We start from the raw sequence: 20,173 nt of genomic DNA on the forward strand, positions 1-20,173 counted from the left end.
AGTTAAAAGTAGAATAGCTAACTCATATATGGTGGACTTGACCAAGCTCAACATGCGCCTTAATCTATCAAAGTGTGCTTTTGAAGTCAACTCAAGAAAATTTTCCAGATTTATATTCACTAGAGAGGAATAGATGCAAACCTCGAAAAGGTTTGAGTTATATTAGAGATGTATCTTGATCAATAAAAGAAGTACAACGGTTAACAAGGTGAATAGCAATGCTAAATCGATTTCTATCCAAATTTGATGATAGGTGTATACCTTTCTTTCAAGCGTTGAAGAACTTAAAGAGCTTTCTATAGACCGAGAAGTGTTATGAGGTATTAGAAGAGCCGAAACACCAACTGGCCCAATTGCCATATCTCTCTTCTTTTATCTTGAGCAAAACTCTAAATCTCTATCTGGCTACCAGTAAGCAAACTGTGAGCACGATTTTAGCGTGGGACAACTAAGAAATCCAAAAGTCTTTTTATTATGTCGATCATGTCCTAAATAGACTCGAGGAACAATACCACCCGATCGAAATATTTGCCCTAGTACTAACCGTAAGGAAGCTCCATTCATATTTCCATTCTAATATATATATATATATATATATATATATATATATATATATATATATTCTCTTATTACTGTACTTATTCCTACGTAAGAGATATATAAAAGATCCTTATAAGTTTTTTTTTAGTCGTAAAAAATAAATGGTAATCAAATCATCTATAGGATATTAGTAGATGTACTCTCAAGAACCAACCGAAGTAGAATTAAATAATTAAACTTTACTTCGAGAACTTCTCGTTCGACTAAGTTATCAAATGATTTCATTCTACTTTAACTTTAGCTTATCAATTCACGTCGAAATAACAATCAAAATTGCAAAGTGAGATAGAATAGCAATTCATTTATGCTTGTGTGTCGGATGTAATGGAGGCAAGATCTAAGATGTTATGAAAACATGAGTCCTTGAAATGCTTGACAAGAGCAGCAGCTGCTATTGTTGGTGCCAATCCATACGAAGAAAGTGCAGCAGTACCCATTGTTGTATTATATTTCAGTCTGACATGGATCAACATGGCACACAGTTTATCTCTTCCTTGCAAGAATCTTTCCTAGTCACACTTGTGAATGGTATGTGCAACTTTGGACATCTGAGATTGGGACCAAACTCATATGAAGTAATAAGTAAGCAGGAATGGTGTAAATAGATGATCAGATTCCAAAGAAAATGACAACAACAGATGTGAGTTGAGAATCTAATCACATGCAAAAATGGGATTAAGAATAAATTTTGCAGATCACCATCCTATGGCTACTTTGTTACAGCACGAGTTCTTCGGTACATGCAGTTGGGCTCTCAACCGTAGTCGTCTCGTTCCTACCAAAGCCAACCATGTTTGCTTCCCCATCAAGCCAATCGTGTGCATGCGGCGACACGAGAGAGCAGGCGAAGTCTCGTGATTCCCCAACCAAACTCTGCGCAACCCTCGAAACGAAACCATTATAAATATCCTCCCACTTCTACACTCCCCTTCACTCTCGAGCCCAACTTCGATTAGGCCAGAATGGAGTCGGTGAACCATGATGGATGAGTGCACGTCGCTACAGCCACGTGAGCCAATGCAGAGTCAAGAAGCTAAGTGCCCTTGAGCTCACCCGACGTATGCAGCCTCACCCACACACTGGAGCTGCTCACTGAACTGGTCAAAGTACTCTGTGTAAACAGAGTCCTTTGACCAGTTGTACACAGAGCACTATGACCAGTTCAGTGAGCAGCTCCTCCGTCACAACTCTCTTGCCATTCTTTTCCATTGAACCACGCCTCGTCTATATTGTGCCAGGCTCGTTCATGCATATACATCGTGCTCTTTGAATATGGTAATTTAATTTCATATCATATCATATCATATCATATATATATTATATTATATTATATTATATTAAGGCTCGATGATGGTTCATGGTGGATGCAGGAAGGGGAACCATTGGAACAGTGTCTACTAAAGGAGGATTCATCCTGAAGAGGTGTAAGTTAGTCTGATTTGAGAGACTTTATGCTTGATGCTTGGACGACCTGACCAGGTACTTACTTTGCTGGCGGAACCGAAGAGAATCGCTGATGCGGGCTTCGGAGGCGGTGTCCCGGCGCTCCTCGTCGTCCTGGCTGCTGGGGCCCGCACCTGTCCGTCTCGGGGACGGACCAGGCGAGGGTTCCTGCGGCGGCGTCTCCTCGTCTTCGTCTCGCTCGCGGGATCTCATCGATCGCTGACTCGTCTCGCTTCGCATCACGTCGCCTTCAACTACGGCGGAATGCGTCGGAGCGCTCGCTGTGATTTGGTGGGGTTGTCGAACAAATCCGCCCTTAAAACAGAGCGCGAATTCCATGGAAAAGAGCGCGCGCGCGCCGTTTCCATTGGCTTTCCCTCTACACAAATGTCTTCATGCCATTATTAAACATATTTTATTACTATTTTCATGATAAATAATCACCAATAGTATATGATTTTTTTGATAATATATATATACGTATATTTCAGATTAAGTATGCAAATTTTGCCATCTTTTATTTTGGAATATATTATTAGAAGCTTCATAATTTTCATCCAAAATCATTCAAATTCCTATATAAATAAATAATATATATACATATATATATTATAATAGTAGCTATGGTCAGTGGTGATTTGAATTATAATTATGTTTCTAATATAATTACAATGTTTCTGTTCATTGAACCAATTTAAAGGAGGATGCTTTATGTATTATTGATTGTAATTAGCTCATATGTGTTACTATTTTTATAACCTATTAGCCAATTTTATAAATTTACCTTTTATTATTAATTTTGATGTTATAAATGTGTGTGATCATGAAACACGTTGCTGCCTAATTATCCTGCCAACTCAACTCAAAAAATAATTTATCCCTTTCTTTTTAGGATTTTTTTTGGGTATATTGATGAATATCGCTCATGTATGCGAAGAAGTTCAAGCATACAAAATTTTATGTTTAATATACATTTTTCTTTCGAAAAATATATGATACTTAATTGTGAAAAATGTTATTAGAGTATCTAAGTATCATTTGTAATATCATACCGTACCACTCGATATGAGTAATATGTATCAATTCGAAGATCAATACGGGTGATATATTGATATATCCTACTTAGTATATCATGTATTGGTATATTTTGTATAAATCGATATGTCTTGTACCTATTTGATCAGTATATCACTAAGATATGATATTCTGAATCTTACTTTTACGATATATAATTTATAAAAATATATATTTATCATTACCGTCCTCTCAATTTAGATGATTTCTCTTCATGTAGCAACCAAAACTATCTCATAATAGACATATGCAACATGATCCTCAACTGGTAGACATATATGTCTCAAGTAGTTATTTTATTTCTTAGACTGTTAGAAGTGGACGACTACAACATAATCCTAAACTAAAGTATCGTATCCACTCAAATGTTGATGAAATCAACATTAACCCAATAAACACATCAATAAAAAATTAATTACTTTATAGTTAGTCCTCGTTTATCATTATAAGTATATAATAGGACAAATCATAACACAAATAAATAAAAACTATAAAGGGAATATTTAATATGTATGTAAAGCATATGAGTAAATGAATTTTTTATATTTTATGCACAATTATCAAACCCAGATCGGATCAACCGATTCATTGAATTGGAAAAAATTGTGATCCGGACCTCAATCTCATTCAATTCACTAATCAGATCAATTGGAGTGTAAAAAACACTAAAATATCCTTAAAACCCTTTTGACAAGATTTTTTACTTGAGAAAAAAAATAAATCTTCACATTATTTTAATTTAATTTATTTTTATTTTTTATAATATTTTTATTTCATTTATTAAAGAAAAATATTGTACATTAATATATATTTCAAATGCAATTAACAAAATTAAAATATAGATTCTAAACTAGTATTACTTACTGATTAGACCATTTGAAACTTAAAAAGGATTTGAATGCACTTAGTATTTTATTAACTATCAAGGACATTTAAGTGTTTTTATAATGATAAAAGAAAAGACATTACTCAAAAGATAATATCGAAGGAATGATCGAAAAAAACCTATCTGATGCTTAATCAAAGATGATATCGAGGATTAGAAATGGTTTAAGAGGTCGGGCTAAGCCAACATACTTAAAGCCCTTTTATAAATGACTCGAGTAACTATCGACACTTTGTCACATGTTATTCCGTAAGATAGTTTCATAGAATCATCGAAGATTATGGAATGTGGAGTAATCAAGTATTACCCCCAATTATGGAGAGTTGCTCAAAATCTTGGGTGTTGTGGTTAGCATTCAAATGTCAAATTAGCTATCAAGTATCAGCCTCTTTTATGCTGGGAGACATTCAAGGTGTTGGGAGATAATGTCTTTACAAGATAACTCATTATGTAATAAAAGTGCTTCATGCCCTAGTTGGGCTGCGTCAAGATCAGGGATGCTTCATTGTTAGATTTAGTTCAAAACTCTTCATGTACATCGAAGATTCAGGATGCTTCAAGACCAAATATGGTTGGTCATGGGTTTAAGATGCTTCATAGCCAAATTCGATCACGTTAAGAATTTGAGATGCTTCAAAATCGAATTCAGTTACATAGTAAATTTGGGATGCTCAAGTGGCCAGATTCGATCACATCAAGGATTCAAGATGTTTGATGATCAAATTTGATTGCATCAAGATGCTTCATGGTTAGATTTGTTCATGTTAAAAGATTCTTATCGTTTTCTATCGCTAGTCATCGTAATCGCCTCTGATCTGCTTCGATCATATCGCTGCATCTAATTTGATTTGATTTTGATGATTTGATATCAATCCTCTGATACATAATCTTCTGTGTCCAATCAACCAGTGGCCTCGAGCAAGGCAAGGATGAAGCAGTCAAGGCCAACGACGTTTGAGCCTGTTTGAACTTTGGAACCTTATTCTGAACCCACTTTTAGCTCGAGGCCTTGAAAGTGTCTCTCTCATTCTTCCTCCTCGAGTTTGGACTATGACATGTCCGAGGGTGGATGTAAAACATTCTCTCATCAACATTCATTCATTTGCAACAGTGTCGTAGAATCTTCAGCTCAAGAGAGAGCTGTCTCAATGACGTTGCCCTAACGCACACCGGCCATGCAGCCTGACGATATATGTTCTCTCTTCAGCATCGCCTTCTCCAGCAAACTCTCCTTGCAAGGCCATGCAACGTGCCAATGATCTTCTTGGGAGACACTTGGACCTCGACTTCTCTCTCTCTCTCTCTCCTAACCCCGAAGATTCCTACTCTTCTATCAAGACGATGAACCGGTAGAGTGAGATGCTCAACACTGTGAGGAGTGGATCAAGCAGCATCAAATTTCCTTACTGAAATGCATGTACATGGAGTCTGAACTTTACCACCGGGATGGCACACACATCAGTCACCTTCTGAGTAGGCCAGGAAGGAAATGCCTGCCATCAAATGATGAAAACCCTAATGTTTTGGTGTATCTCCAAAGCGTTTGTGGCAGTAGCAAATGATCGACACTTGGCTAAAAATATACAGCAAGGTTTTTGAGGGTTAAACAAAGGAGAAGCACTCCTCCTTATTTGCACCATGCATCCTGGTTCTTAGCACACTGTGGTCTTCCTCCATCTTTAATGCATACTATCATGAGCAATCAGCCTTCAGTGTTTTGCAGAGTGATTGCTAATGATGATATGCACGTCGACTGCAGAGCCCTCAAGCATGCTGAGAACTCATGGTGGCCATCAGAAGGCTCCATGGAGAGTTGGAACCCAGTAATCTGCCCCGTTATCGCTTTCGACATCCAAGAAGAAGGAGACTGGAACGAGACAAAGTCCTCTACTCCTCAGGTCCTTCTTCGGTTCAACATTGCCTTCCTGATGGTAGGAACAAAAGCAGGGAAAGCAATCACTCTTTTGGAATCCATCATTTCTTCGTATACATGATTTGATTCTGTAAATGATGATTTGAGGTTAACTAAGCAAAGTAAGTACCTGGTCAGGTCGTCCTCTTTTCTTGCTGCCATTTCCATTTAGCAGCTGCCCAAGGAAGACACAAGCTTGGCATTAATGTCTTCCTTAATAGCTTCATATAACAGATTATATAGGCAGGTTAAGATAACAAGAGTTTATTTACATGACCAGCTTCTTCTGCAAATATACGCCTCCTTTCTCCTTGTGCCTAGAAAACCATGCTTCACCGATCAGGCCGAACTCAGTGACAACAATTCAGACATACAAAATCTTTGTCATGTGATGAAAGCCTACGTGACAATATTAGGTTTTGTGTATCCATCAATATCTTGCTAAGAGAGAAATGATATTATATCCTTTTTAAGTGGTGCCATGGTTACTGTAGAGAACGAAGTACAATTTCCATGGGGCATTGCTAAGTGCATGTATTCAACATAAAAATGAGTCGTTAATCTATGCATGCATGGATGAACCGAGAATCAGCACATAGCTATCAGAAAGCTTATGTTCATGAATATATATATAGAGAGAGAAAAGGAAGCAGCTTGTAAGAAGTTTCTCACACACAAACCGTGGGCTACAAGTGCTCACAGGTGTACGTGTGAGCACGTACACCTGTATAGGTGCGTGCTGGAATGCACGCACGTATAGGTGTACGTGTGTGTGACAGAGAGAGAGAGAGAGAGACATATATATATGAATGAATAGTAGCTTTGGGAAGAGGGCAGAGTGGGGTTGGGAGTTGCAGTCACTCACAGGCTGCTTCATGTTCCCTGATCCACTGCTCAAGTACGGTGAGCTCAGAGCCTACACGAAAGAAAGGAATGGTTGAGAGTGAGAAAGAGAACCGGAGAGAATAATCTCTCATGTATACGCTGGAACACATGGCATTTCAAGACACCCATAACTCAAAGATGCTGCACACTGACAATGCTTCTTCTGCCACCTACTTTAACTGCGTGCTCTCAAACCTCCCCCATCCTTTGTTTCACTTTTCTAGAGAGAGAGAGAGAGAGAGAGAGAGAGAGGGTAGACCTCAATTTGACTCTGGAGGAATCTGATGTAGCCGATGGCTTCTAGCAATACAGACGCAGTGTCAGTCTGAAAAAGGAGCTCATGTCAGGTATCCTTTACTTGAACACCAAAGAAAAAGAAATGGAAAATATGTGTAGCTTTGCAGCTCAAAGTACTGCGAGAGCTTTCACAAACAAGAACGCTGCGCATACGCCCCCATATGTAGATTCGAAACAGGCGGTATGAGATAATGGCGATACCTTCCCGAAAGGAGAAACAATCTGGTGAAGTGCAGTTATTCTGTCCCCTAACTTCTCCTTCCTCACCTGAAAACGAGCAAGAAAACATGTTTTTTACCTTAACATTTCCAATTATTTCTTACATACACAAAGAATTAATTGGAGAGTTTGCTTGCCCCATGTCAGTAGAAATGTAGTAGTACCTTGAAAGTAGAATGAGCTGAGGAGGTTCCCTGAACCCTAGCTTTCTTGAGAACTACACCAGCTTCTGTGCTGTTGCACTTGAAAGTGGAAAAAGAAGAAACAAGAACACGTTAGAAGCAGTATCTATCTATCTATCTCTCTATCTCTCTATCTATCTATCTATCCATCCCAAAGAATTCTAACACTTAACACTGATATTGCTGCAGGACATTACCATGCAAAGCAAAGAATAACGAGTAAACGGAGATCGATTGCTTCTAATTACAACCCGCAATTATTATCTCGGATGGAGCATGAAGAAAGAGTAGCCAACATATCACCTCGGGTGAGTTATCTGGTTGGTGATGCATTCTCTCGGATTTGTTCGAGAAGTCCAGCATGTTCCTGCCGAAACTCGCCGCGATGCAAGATCCAGGAGAGGGAGATGGGATAATTCGGCTCCATGGACTTGTAGATGCTTGGATCTCTTCACTGCCACCGCTGTGGAGGTAACCATTTCCGGAGATTTCTTGCTTTATATCAGACATATGAGGGGGGGTTGTTGATGGGTACACTAGCCGATCTTCCCAGTTCTTCATCTTTTCAATCTGGGGAGGTGTCAGCCCATACTTCTCCTCTTCTGCCCTGGAAGATTTCCAGCAAACCAAAGTAAGCAAGATCCAAGAGAATTTGAGGTAATCAGTGCTGGCAAGTGTTAGATGTGCATAAAATAGTAGAAGAACTGTAAGTCATGAGAGGGAAAGAAGACGAATTTTTTTGATACTCAACAAGCTCAGCTCATCATACAATTCGAAAAACCCTCTTGAGACTGAAAAGTTCTCTTTGTTTTTCTCCAAAAAGAAAGGAAATCATACAAGTAGAAGAACTGGAAATCATGAGAGGGAAAGAAGACGAATTTTTTTGATACTCAACAAGCTCAGCTCATCACACAATTCGAAAAACCCTCTTGAGACTGAAAAGCTCTCTTTGTTTTTCTCCAAAAAGAAAGGAAATCATATAATTATTAGAGAGAGAGAGAGAGAGAGAGAGAGAGAGAGAGAGAGAGAGAGAGTTTTACAGCAATAGCTGGCTCCATGATTCTGGTAGGTCTTGGCTACCATGAAAAGGGATCATTGGAAGTGTAGTGGAGGGTTGTGGGTACTGAGGGGAGACTGAAGGAGATGAAGAGGAAGAAGAGGAGGGTAGAAGAGGGAAGGTTTGCTCAGGAGGTGGCCTCATGCTGTTCAAGCTCCAACAGTTGGAGCTTCCTCCCACCATATGCTGCACCAGAGAGTTCTGAAACAACCCTCTATTCATGCCTGAATGCTTTGGGCGCACACTTGGTTCTCTACCAGGCTCTCTCCTTCTGCAACCTCTCCTTGCAACCCCAAGTCAACCCTTGGAAGCTTTGCTTCATTTGCTTCTATGGATGAGGTCTGGAGAAGAAAGCAAAGGCCCCTTATTAGGAGGAATCTAATCACCTGTGTACATGAGGGATGGAAGAAGAAGTGTCCTGTTTTGTTTTGCTTCCTTTTTCTCAATCCTTCTTTAGTATTTTTGCTCACCTTTTATTTCACCCTCCTTTCTTTTTCTTCCTTACTTTTGCTTTTATCATAAAGTGGGGCAAAAATTGGTGATGCAGAGAATTCAGACAAAAAAAAAAGTGGCTTAAGGATGGGCCTTAGTACCTAAATTACCATTGGTTAGAGACACACAAGTGAATGTTGAACCTTTGTTACTTCACTCACCTAATGAGGTTGAGGTATTTTTGTGTGTAGAAGAAACTCTGATATTATTGTCTTTAAAGATATTCTTCCATCCCAAAAGGAAAAAGAAAATCAAAAGTATCAACCACCAATAGAATATAAAATTTAGAGAAAACTACATAATAATAATAAAATATGAAAAAAAAGAATTTTGCTAAATTAATTAAAAATCTAAACCCAAATCTCATGAATTTTGAAAATTTTACTCTCAGTCTCTCTAAAATCAAAATCCAACATTTTGAGCCTCTGATTTTGAATTCTCATCCATATCATGAAGAACATAAGAATTGTTTGGTAGCTAGTGAAGGGTACCAACAAAAGATGGATCCTGTGGATGGTAGTCCTGCTGTACTATAGTACTTGTTTCTAGCTATTATTACACTAACAAAGTGACCACATATTCAAATAATGAGCAACTTGTTTATTGTTTTACTATTATGAGCATCCCAAGGACCACCTTATCCTTAGCCTGATAAAATTTGAGATCATTTTGTTAATTTTTCTACAAAACTTTAGGAAGAAGGAGAAGATAATAGTATAAAAAATTAAGAGTGCTTTTGTAATGATTTAGATTGATCCAAAAGCACCTATTTATATTAACTAAAAGATATATTATAATTTTTTAAAAATAATAATAAAAAAATCTATCATATCCTAATAAATCTTTTCATCCTAGTCTATTTATTTAAATCTAAAATTTTATCTAATCCTAACTATTTGAATTAATCTTAACACATATTACATGGTAACTTAAATACATTATAACTATACATATAATGCCATGTATAGTTATAGACCAACATGATTGAATAATTGAGACCAGGGAATAAAAAATAACCTAATTTTCCCAGCCATGGTTGAAACTGCATCATTTTAACCATGGTTCAGAAGTGTATATGCATCCATTAGCAGCACTAGGCAATGAAACTAAGGAGAAGTAGAGGTAACAACTGATGCAATGATGATGAGGAGATGTTAGCATGTTGTTATTGAGATGGTTATGGTGATAATGTAAGTCACTACCACAGAACAAGAACATATTTCTCAGCTCCTTCTCATAAAAAGCCTTCACCTATTTTACCTTGATCACATAATCACAAGCAAGTGAAATTTTGAATCTATCCCCATTTTACTCCTCAGAATAGAGTTTAAGCAAGCATTGCATTATAATATTCCCAGCACCACCTGCAGTGTTGCAGTTGTCCAGCAAATTCCCTTGATTTGTGTATGCTTCCTATCATTCCCTTGGCTGCATAGAATAAGTCCTTAAATGCAGAGAGAGAGAGAGAGTAGTGGACTTTAAGGAGGAAAGACTAATGGTTTCTATACACAGTACCATATTCAGCATCTTTGTCCTCTCCATGAGGCACTTTTCAATTCACATACTCTTCCTTTTAGCTCTTACTTGGAAGCAGCACTCCTCTTGCTTGTCTTCATCTGCTCATGCCAATATTCCTTTCCTCTCTCTTGCTTTCTTCTGCTTCTTTTGGTGAGTAGCTGCAAGGGTTCCAATCACAGATTTTGAGCTGCAAAGTCCTTGCTGGGGAATTGAACCTGAAAAAAATTCCTGCAAGATACAAGAGTTACAACCTGAAAAGTAAAAGATATGCCCCCATGGGTGCTGGAAATAAAACACTACTTTTCCTTTGGAGTTACCTACTCATGCATGCACATGTTTTGCATGTGGGGATATGGACCCTCTTGCATGATACTAGCAACAAAGGAAAAGATAAGTTTTGAAGTTTGATTTGACAATCCAGCAAAGCTGGCAATGAGTCAATTCAGTTCATATTGAGTTCAATACCACAACAACAACAACATCATCATCATGTAAGACTCTAATTATATTCATGTTGTTTACATGGATCTGATGATTTTTTTTGGCTTTTGTTGTGTGAAGAATGGAGAACTTAAATCTAGCTCTCCTCCTAATTAATTCCTAATTTGAGTTTCTAATTGCTGCTCAGCTCATTATGAATTGAAATGCACATAAAAAGCTTCAATTATTAACCCTGAATTGCCTACTTAATTCTCATATTTATCCTCTAAGACTTGCCTACAACAATGTAACTCTTTAATAAGGGAAATACAATAGGTTATCACATAACTGACCCATTAATAACATCATCAACCACTTAACAAAATCCAATTATAAAATATCATGTCATTATGAAATTAGGACTGCTTACATCAATCGAATGTAGAATAAGTAATTACTTATTATTAATTTAATTTATTATTGTGTGATGCTCTACAGTGAAGGATCCAAATCTTTTTCTTTCATCTTTTTTTTTTTTGGAGGAAGCAAACACATATATTTGTTTTGCTATAATGCTTGCACTCACTAAATCTAAATTAATGCCTATATTTGTATCAAGCTAACTATATGGTTGTGAAGGGCACATTAATTTAGTGATGAATTATTGTGGCCTAAATGGAATCTTCGCTGAGGTAATATTCTTTTTTATGATGGTAAAAGAAGATTCACCAAAAATATTTCTAGTCTCAAACAAATCCCAAGATGATCAGCATGACTGTATAATTAATCAAGATTAGCATACATGAAATAAGAAAATAATCTTGATCTACAATTTTTTACTATACATGCATCACCTGATCGATCACTCTTGCAAACCATGATAGAATGAGATTATTATTTTAGTTCATATGAGCATGTTCAATTTGTCTTCTTCCAAGATTGATTTCCACCACCAAGCGGACTTGGGAGGATGAGGAAGATGGAGAGGATTAATGAAAGCTGCAATGCTTCTCTCGAAGGAGCTCGAGAACAGTAACTCCCATGTCGATGCACGTGTAAACGAGCATAAAGGGCATGAGAAAAGCCATGATGAAAGGAAGAGAGGAACAAAGCAGGAAAAGGGACAATGGCGGGGTCCCGCGTGCCTGCCTGGGTTGAAGGAAGAGGAGGAAGGAGAGAAAGGAACACTGGCGATCGAATGGTGGTGTCAACGCTGACCTGACCCTATCGACACACCTCGTCACCTCTGCGTGCGTTCTTCTTCTTATTCTGAAACGCCAACACATGTCCTCATGATCACTCCATCAACCCCCCTTCTCTTCTTCCTCCGTCATGCACGTATCATACCCGAGTCATTTATCACCCATAGGTTCCTGCTGATACCATCCTACACTGCAACATTAAGGAGGGATGTTTAATGTATTCGAGGAGGGAGTACGAAGCATCGCTTTATATAATCCTTTTTCCGGGTATAATTGCTTTATTGATCATGATGACATGCCTTGAAAGATGTGATTCTGATGCTGCTTTTTATTAGGTTTCTACCCCCCACAAAAGCACGTCCCTTAACGACAACCTACATGTATTATATTCTATAAACTGAAGTCTCAACACAAATTAGAGCGAGAGAGAGAGAGAGAGAGAGAGAGAGAGAGAGAGAGAGAGAGAGAGGATTGCACTGGCTGGCCGACAAGCACTTTGTTCTTTAGCACTCGAGAACTACTTGACCTTGAAGCATCAACTATCCCATTATGTATCGTCTTTCATCCCTTTTTCCCGGTAATCTCTAACATTGAAAACTGTTGTATGCTTCTCCTTGCTAGTCTATGGCTATATATATGTATAATAATTGTGATGAATGTATTCATCAGACCTACGAGACTAACAGCAAGCATTGGATCATGAGCTGACTTGCATGCTTACAACTTTGCTTAGAACCAATTCTGACATGATTGCTAATGATCATGACTCGCAAGTCCTCGCTGCAAGGATGAAAAGAAATCATATCAAACTCATCGCTTATTGTGGTTGAACCTGTGATCATTTCGTATCAGTCAGTAGGTGCAGAACAAAGCCAGGGTTCAGCTTCTTTCTGGTACAGGATTCTGCATGGATCTTGATGATGTCCACAATGGTCGTACAAACATGATACTGCTCCACCAAATATCTTCTTCTTCTTCTTGGATTTCTTTTTTCCTTTCCTTTTCTTCTTTTACCTGTAGACATCATCGCCTGCTGGGGTGAAGGATACGCATGCAAAGCGACTGCAGAAAGGACACGGTACTATCGATCATCTGCATATATGGATGGCAGAGAGCAGAACAAAACTGCAATAAGGGTCGAAGCTTGGCAAGGAGGAGAGGAGGAGGACATGGTTGGCGACTTGTGTGGAGCAAGAGAATGTATGTTTTGCAGCAGGTTGGCTCCACCGGTCTGCCATGTTTGCTGAAAGAGATGCACGAGGGGCATGTGATGGGACACGCTGGTTTTAACATATTCTTGATGGCGAATTCCCAGGGCCACACATTTCCATCAATGATGCACACATTCTTGGGCTGCCGATTGGTTGCAATTGGATGACGAGGAGGCCATCTTGTTTGAAGTCCATCTGCCACATCACAGCCACTGATCCGTTCGGAAGGAAGACGATGCGAAACTCGATGATCGGGCACATATTTGCGGATTACAAATTAATGCCTGTGGAACATCCGGTGGGTACGAATGACTGTATCCTTCCTTTTTATAAACCATGAATGGAGATTCTATCTATTTTTGGTGAACGTCTTGGAGAATAATAACACCTTGTTTTGTTTCGACCAAGAGTTAGGAACCCCACCTTCTGTGACTAATCGATCACCTTAAAAGATTACAACCATAGATCAACCTTTGTATCTGTTCCACATAAATGATTACAAAGTCTCAAATTACATTGGAGGATCCAACTAACCCATCGCTATTACACAACTCAAATACCATGTTCTTCCCCAAATCAAATTGGTACAACGCTAGTATCGTTCAATGTCAAAAAATCCAAGTATCAACTCCAAGAAATAAATAAAACAGAAGATGGTAGTTTCCACCATTGGATATAAGCTTAATACAACAGATCACTAAACTCGGATGCAAAATCTTCCAACTTAATCTGCCCACTTGACCATTTTGTTTAATCGGCATTACATGATAACACCAGAGTTCTCCACATCAATTTCACCCATTCATGTATCTACCTCTTCCTCACTACCTTCATCACCGTCGACCTCCGTGTTAGTGGACTGTAGTTTTGCCATATGTTCAGCAAGTAGCTTATCATCTCGTTCGCTCACCTGCAACAGCATCCAAGATTCAGGCATAGCCAGATCATCCAATACAATTGCATCATCCACCAAAAAGGGAATTCCAAGGCTATTACAAGTGTTCTAAAAATGTTCAGAAAAGACCATTTTGTCGACAGCACTCAAAACTGTGATGTACAGACTGCAAAAACTTGGCAATCAACCAGACCATTATATTGTTCAAAGATTTGGACAAGAACCAGAGCAAGAAGCTCAATTAACAAAACTGCAATGTAACGCTTCTCCTTTGCAAAAGGGAAAGCAACAAGAATACACCAAGAGAAGTATAATATAAAATATAACTTACAGCTCTTGGTGCCTCCTTCATAGTAAGTTTTCCCTTGTGTCGTTCTATCTCTTCAGTGCAAGCCTTAATTGCATTATTCAGAATTGATATGCCTCGTTCCTACACAGGGCACAGACATCGCAGTAAGAAGAATAAAAAATCAAGAACCATAATTATACCTGTTGACTCAAAATATACCTGATAAAACATAAAATAATTATCACAATCTCTATAGCTCAAATCTCCAAGAATTAAATGAAGATTCATGAAGAGTCATTGTGCATTTGTAATAAGATATAAGAGAAGAATTGAAGCATAAACAACATTTATAATGAGTGATCAAATTGATGTCTTGTTGTTAAAAATAGTAATGAACACTGGAAGTACAAATATCAACAGACTCAGCACCAATATTACTGAAAAAGTACGTAGGGACTATTTGCCAGAGACCCATCAGTCTCAAAGCCCAAAAAGAAACAGAACACTCTACACAGTCATTCAACTTATTTGTGAGATTTAGGATAGCACTTCCTCTGAAAATCAGATGTCTGCTTGCAAATCGAAACAAAAATATTCACTCCCATTCCAGGAATAACTGAAGTGAGAGATCCCGGATTAATGGCAGTGACCGAAGAATAGTCAGAACTAGCAATAACAAATCAGTACAAGTAACAGAACCATTCATATCCTCAGACACATTTTCATGAAGATATAGTTTTGTACAAGTTAAACATGAAACAAATAGATATTATATCTGCATAATCCATTTCCTATAGACATCCAATTTAAATGGTTTTATGCTACATTCAAGGACATCATGCCATCACGAAACCCTAAGCTCCAGTATGGCACCATTGGTGATATTCTAATTATGGGTATGAAGTTATGCCATGACTGACAGTTTGATACTTTTTTTTTTTACCTCTCTGTTTATGAAATCATGAACAGGAGAAATTTTCAGAAGACTTACTGATGAAAGTTCAACGAGGTTCTAATATGATAATGACAAACACAGAACATCACATTTCAGAAGTTAGAATTTCTTGTTTATTTTGAAAAAAAAGACAAATATTTCACTGCAAATTTGTATCCTAAGGTTAAATTAAGTATGAAATGAGAACCCTAAAAGAAAAAAACAGTCAAGCAATTGCACAAAACCACAGGGTTAATTGGATTATAAGGGGCCAGCCATTCCACAATACCGGCTCAATAAGTGATGTATAAGTTGACTCAAAACGTCAAGTGAACTATTCAAGTCTTCATAAAATTTGGACAAATTATTGTAACAGTATATAGTAAAGAATGTGGATAGCTAAGCAATTCAACAGCATTCTAAAGTTTAGTTACACCAGTGTTTGGTTAGTTGATAAATATCGAAAGATGTGTACAAGTCCAAACAGCATTCTAATCCATGATTTGAGATAGATGACATGTAGGGTTATTTCATTCACATGGTGGACCGTGATCCAATAGCTTGTTTGTCAATTATTACATTAGTTGAGATATCTTGGTCTTGCTAGGCTATATATTATATGCATTTGATTGGTCTCGTACTATCAGTCCTCATGCTTGTAAGAAGTTATAAACAGGGGAAGCACCACACGTCGCAACTTATGTTGTTTTCCACATATTTCGAGTACCTAATTATGTAACTCATGATATTGTCTTTCCTATATGATACTTGAATACGATATTCAATCTCAAGGAACTAGATCAGGTACGTTTCTATCCTGATGGCTTGAAAGGGCTTCGCTGCTAGAGTAACAAAAAAGATATCTGTGCTACACAGTATAAGTTATGTAGAAGATCATTCGAGTTAGATAAAATGGAATAACAAAATCTTGTTTACCTTATCGAGAGTCTGAGTAGTGAGAACATAGAGTGGAGGGGCAACTAGCTTGATCTTCACGGGGCAATCATCATTTCCTGCAGCTTCAGCTTTCCTCATAGCTTCCTGTGAGGCAATGGTTCAAATATAACCAACATCATTACATGCTTCATTTTATAGCACAAAAAATCCTCAGCATAGTAGCATCAAGAATTTCAATAAAAAAAATGTATGCGAGATCAATTGAAAAAAAGAAGAAGAGAGATTTGGCTAAAGTCAGGCATCAGTACCTTAATGTGAAGAACTCCATCGAACTGGAAGCATTTCATCTCTATATCAGCACGTATCTCCAGTGGCTGCAGTGTCATCCTTCTCCTAATATTCCTGACCAAAGCATCTTTCACCTCAGGCGTCACCGCACGTACCACCTTAGTCACCTGCGGTTATCCTGATCAAGAAACACAACTATACAAGTCACAGTAACAAGTTCAACAACTACAAGACCAAGAAAAGGACCTCCTGCCCATCTGCTCCAACTTCCTTCGCTTCTCGAGTCAGGGCATCAAGAACTGAGTCCGGATCCGTCACAATTATCTTGAATGCCTAAGGAAAACATTTACAAATCGAAACTTTATTGGTTTAGTGGCGAAATCAACAAAGAACGAACTGAATTGCCTGCGTTGCTGAGTGATACCTCGAAAGCGTGGCCGTACTTGCGATAGAGGGGCCACCCGATGTGGATGTAGAGCTCCTCGAGGTCAATGTCCAGGGTCTCCGCGACATGGCGCATGATGGAGTGGACGAGCTTGCTCTTGTTGTACCGCTCCTCGCAGGCCTGAATATCCTCCACGGAGACGCGGCGCTTGGAGAGGTCGATGTATCCCTTGTCGCGGTCGACGCGGAGGACCATGACGGGCTCCTGGCGGCCGACCTTGATGAGGGAGGAGACAGAACGGATGCGAAGGCGGGAGAGCTCGGAGAAGAGGATCATACCCTCGATGTTGTTGTACTCGAGGAGAGAGACGTAAGCGCCCATGTCCGCTATGTTCTTCACCTGGATCATCACAGCCATGTCCACCTCCGGGTACTTGGCCTCGTACATCCGGCACTCAAGGTTTGGCATCTTCGACGACTCCACGATAGAATCGAGAGTTAGGGTTCTTCTGATGGGATTAGGGTATGAAGGATTCGCGGAAAGCGAGAAATGTCGCAGGCGGAGGGCAAAACGAGGGATTAGCGTTGGAGGCGTCGGGTTTATGGTTTGGAGATGACGGGAAAGAGGAGGGCTAATTACATATTACGCTCTTAGCATCGTATCCGGACATATCTATAATTATAGAAGATAAAATATATATTAATTTTATTGATAAAAGATATAACACGTGAGTTTTATATTGATATTTAATTTATACTAACAATGTCAATTTTATTAATAAAAGATATCACATGTGATAATAAAATTATTAATTTTACTAATAATATGCATAGAATTATCAATTTTATCAATAATAAAATGATCATTTTATGCATTATCATTTTTGCCTGTATGACACGATGTTATCATCGTATCACCAAGTAGATCCACGATGTTAATATATCCTCTCATCCTTATCCATCATATATACTAATATAACGTCTTCATCAACTTCTCCTCCTCTCCTCCATATCGCCCCACCTCTAGCCAACCATATCGAATGCCTCCATAGTTCGTGAGAACATTGTCACATCATAGATTAGTATGGATTATAACGTGTTCTTTTCTCTTAGCGTGTCCACCGGCCATAAACACCATTGGAATAAATAAGATTAAATATTTTATTTTTATAATTATAAAAATATTAATATAAATTTTGTAAGTATATGAACGAAAATAGTAAGAGGATCAGATAATATGTAATTAAATTGAAGAAGTATGCCTGAAGAGTAAGCTAGAAGGTATTATAGATCAAGCCTGAATTCGAATTGGACTATATATATATAATATATATAATTGTGACAATAAATATAAGGGTGATTTTATTAAAAAATATCCTAATTTTGGATATTTGCTAAGTAGTTATCTCATTTGATTTTTTTTAACCATACTCTCTAATATAGAAAATACTGAAACTATCCATCTTCACTATCCTCCACCGTTTTCATCAGCCAATGTCCACCAATTACCAAATACCCTTATTTTAGATTTTTTAAAATAATTATCTCATTTTATTATTTTTTTAAACCATACCCAATAATCTAGAAAATATAAAAACTATCCTTCTTGTTGTTCACGCGGTGTCATCATCCCTTTTTCGCCTATCATTTAATCATTGTCAAGGTGGACGATGGGTAGTGATAAGGGACGATGACGAGCGGACATCGAACGACTGGTGAGGTGGGTGAGAGACAGAAGAGTTATAATGAAGAATAATTTTGATATTTTGTAGATTAAATGGTATAGTTTGAAAATAATTAAAATGGAAGTGATTATTTAAGAAATACCTAAAATAAGGGTATTTTCTAGGAAAATCTCTAGCTATTTATGGATGTCTATTAATTTTTTTATATTATTATAATTTAGATAATCATATTAATAGAAAGATTATCTTGGATATTATTTTCAATGTGTATGGGTAATGGTTAACTGAGCAATTACCTTGAATATTTTTTGACTCAGGTTTTTTTTTTAATGTTGCAAAAGTTCAATATTTTTTGTGTGTTTACCGGTTAATTAGTCTTTCTTTTGGGAAAAGAAATTGCATTGGCATTTTATTTTAAGTTTTTATTATTTCAATTAGACAATAAGGATACATGGGTCTTTTTAAAGAAGTCTTTTGAGTGTCATAGTTCCAACTACTTTACAAAGTTTTGATTATATTCAAATTACTTGAAGGAGTTAACTATTTTTTTTTTTATGTATTAAGATTAGAGATCTAACTAAAGAAATGAGTCATTAATGAAATAGAATTTATTTTTATGTATAGGTCATGTATTACAAAGTCTTGGATTTGAGTTTAAGTTAGTCGAGAAGTAATATTCTTTATATTTGATTTTTATATAGTAATTTTTTTATTTTCATCATAAATGTAGATAATGAATCTCAAATTATGTTAATCTTTATGTCAAGCTTTTACTATGTTATTTACTCGTTGATCTCTTGATTTTTTTTGGATTTATAAATATCCTCTCCCTCTCTCACATTAATCTTATCTTTTATTAGGTTTTTGTGTAGGAAACTTTTAGGAAGAATCAGAATGAGTTTGTTTTATTGGGAAGAAAAGGCTTCACATTTGATGTTCTTTTAGGCAGCTGACAAAACCAATGATGTTACTCTCATGGCCTCTCCCTAGAAGATTAAATCGAGGTATGCCAAATTATATGTTAAGTGATAGAAATCTAAGAGGGTGGGATCATGACATGGCACTCATGAAGATGCATCAATTTATCTAATTAGTAATGAGAATAATAATTTATCTAATTAGTTTATTATAATCAAAGATTATTCCTTTGATGTTTTTTTTAAACGGTATAGAAAGTCGTCGGAACTCACCAAGAAGATCATCGCGAAGTCCAGGAGCTTGTCGAGAGTCCATCAGAGTATCATCGAGGGTTCATCGGATGTTCGTCGGAAATACGCCGGAAGCTCACCGGAAGAAGTGGTTGACGCACTGAAACACAAACTTACAATAATTAATTATCGTAGTTAGAGTATAGATTAAGTTAGGGTTGGGAGATAATCCCACTAACTTAATTAGGGGCCAAT

The 20,173-nt window shown here is 37.5% G+C and overlaps 2 protein-coding genes across 2 annotated transcripts; both read right to left on the reverse strand.

Moving 5' to 3' along the window:
* Nucleotides 1-5,382: 5,382 nt before the first annotated feature.
* Nucleotides 5,383-8,932, reverse strand: LOC135617014 (transcription factor bHLH68-like). Its single transcript, XM_065116855.1, has 9 exons — nucleotides 8,539-8,932; nucleotides 7,802-8,105; nucleotides 7,481-7,558; nucleotides 7,299-7,364; nucleotides 7,060-7,125; nucleotides 6,781-6,831; nucleotides 6,188-6,232; nucleotides 6,046-6,090; nucleotides 5,383-5,928 (listed from the first exon to the last, which is right to left on the reverse strand). Exons 1-9 carry the CDS (start codon nucleotides 8,775-8,777, stop codon nucleotides 5,797-5,799), a joined length of 1,026 nt encoding a protein of 341 aa, XP_064972927.1. The 5' UTR covers nucleotides 8,778-8,932; the 3' UTR covers nucleotides 5,383-5,796.
* Nucleotides 8,933-14,050: 5,118 nt separating this feature from the next.
* On the reverse strand, nucleotides 14,051-17,721 carry LOC103991363 (eukaryotic translation initiation factor 2 subunit alpha homolog). The gene is made up of 6 exons (XM_009410790.3): nucleotides 17,126-17,721; nucleotides 16,948-17,034; nucleotides 16,722-16,868; nucleotides 16,453-16,557; nucleotides 14,625-14,723; nucleotides 14,051-14,308 (listed from the first exon to the last, which is right to left on the reverse strand). The coding sequence occupies exons 1-6, from the start codon at nucleotides 17,552-17,554 to the stop codon at nucleotides 14,201-14,203; spliced, it is 975 nt and encodes a 324-aa protein (XP_009409065.2). The 5' UTR covers nucleotides 17,555-17,721; the 3' UTR covers nucleotides 14,051-14,200.
* Nucleotides 17,722-20,173: the final 2,452 nt, after the last annotated feature.

The sequence above is a fragment of the Musa acuminata genome, chromosome BXJ2-7 (assembly GCF_036884655.1).
Source record: "Musa acuminata AAA Group cultivar baxijiao chromosome BXJ2-7, Cavendish_Baxijiao_AAA, whole genome shotgun sequence".
Classification (NCBI taxonomy): Eukaryota; Viridiplantae; Streptophyta; class Magnoliopsida; order Zingiberales; family Musaceae; genus Musa; species Musa acuminata.

Coding starts and splice junctions, on each gene's coding strand:
- LOC135617014 (XM_065116855.1), bottom strand. CDS start 8,777: ATGAATAGAGGGTTGTTTCAGAACTCTCTGGTGCAGCATATGGTGGGA. Junction 7,365..7,480: donor CAGCTCATTCTACTTTCAAG/GTACTACTACAT, acceptor GCTCGTTTTCAG/GTGAGGAAGGAGAAGTTAGG. Junction 7,126..7,298: donor TTGTTTCTCCTTTCGGGAAG/GTATCGCCATTA, acceptor CTCCTTTTTCAG/ACTGACACTGCGTCTGTATT.
- LOC103991363 (XM_009410790.3), bottom strand. CDS start 17,554: ATGCCAAACCTTGAGTGCCGGATGTACGAGGCCAAGTACCCGGAGGTG. Junction 16,869..16,947: donor TTGGAGCAGATGGGCAGGAG/GTCCTTTTCTTG, acceptor GGATAACCGCAG/GTGACTAAGGTGGTACGTGC. Junction 16,558..16,721: donor ATGGAGTTCTTCACATTAAG/GTACTGATGCCT, acceptor ATTGCCTCACAG/GAAGCTATGAGGAAAGCTGA.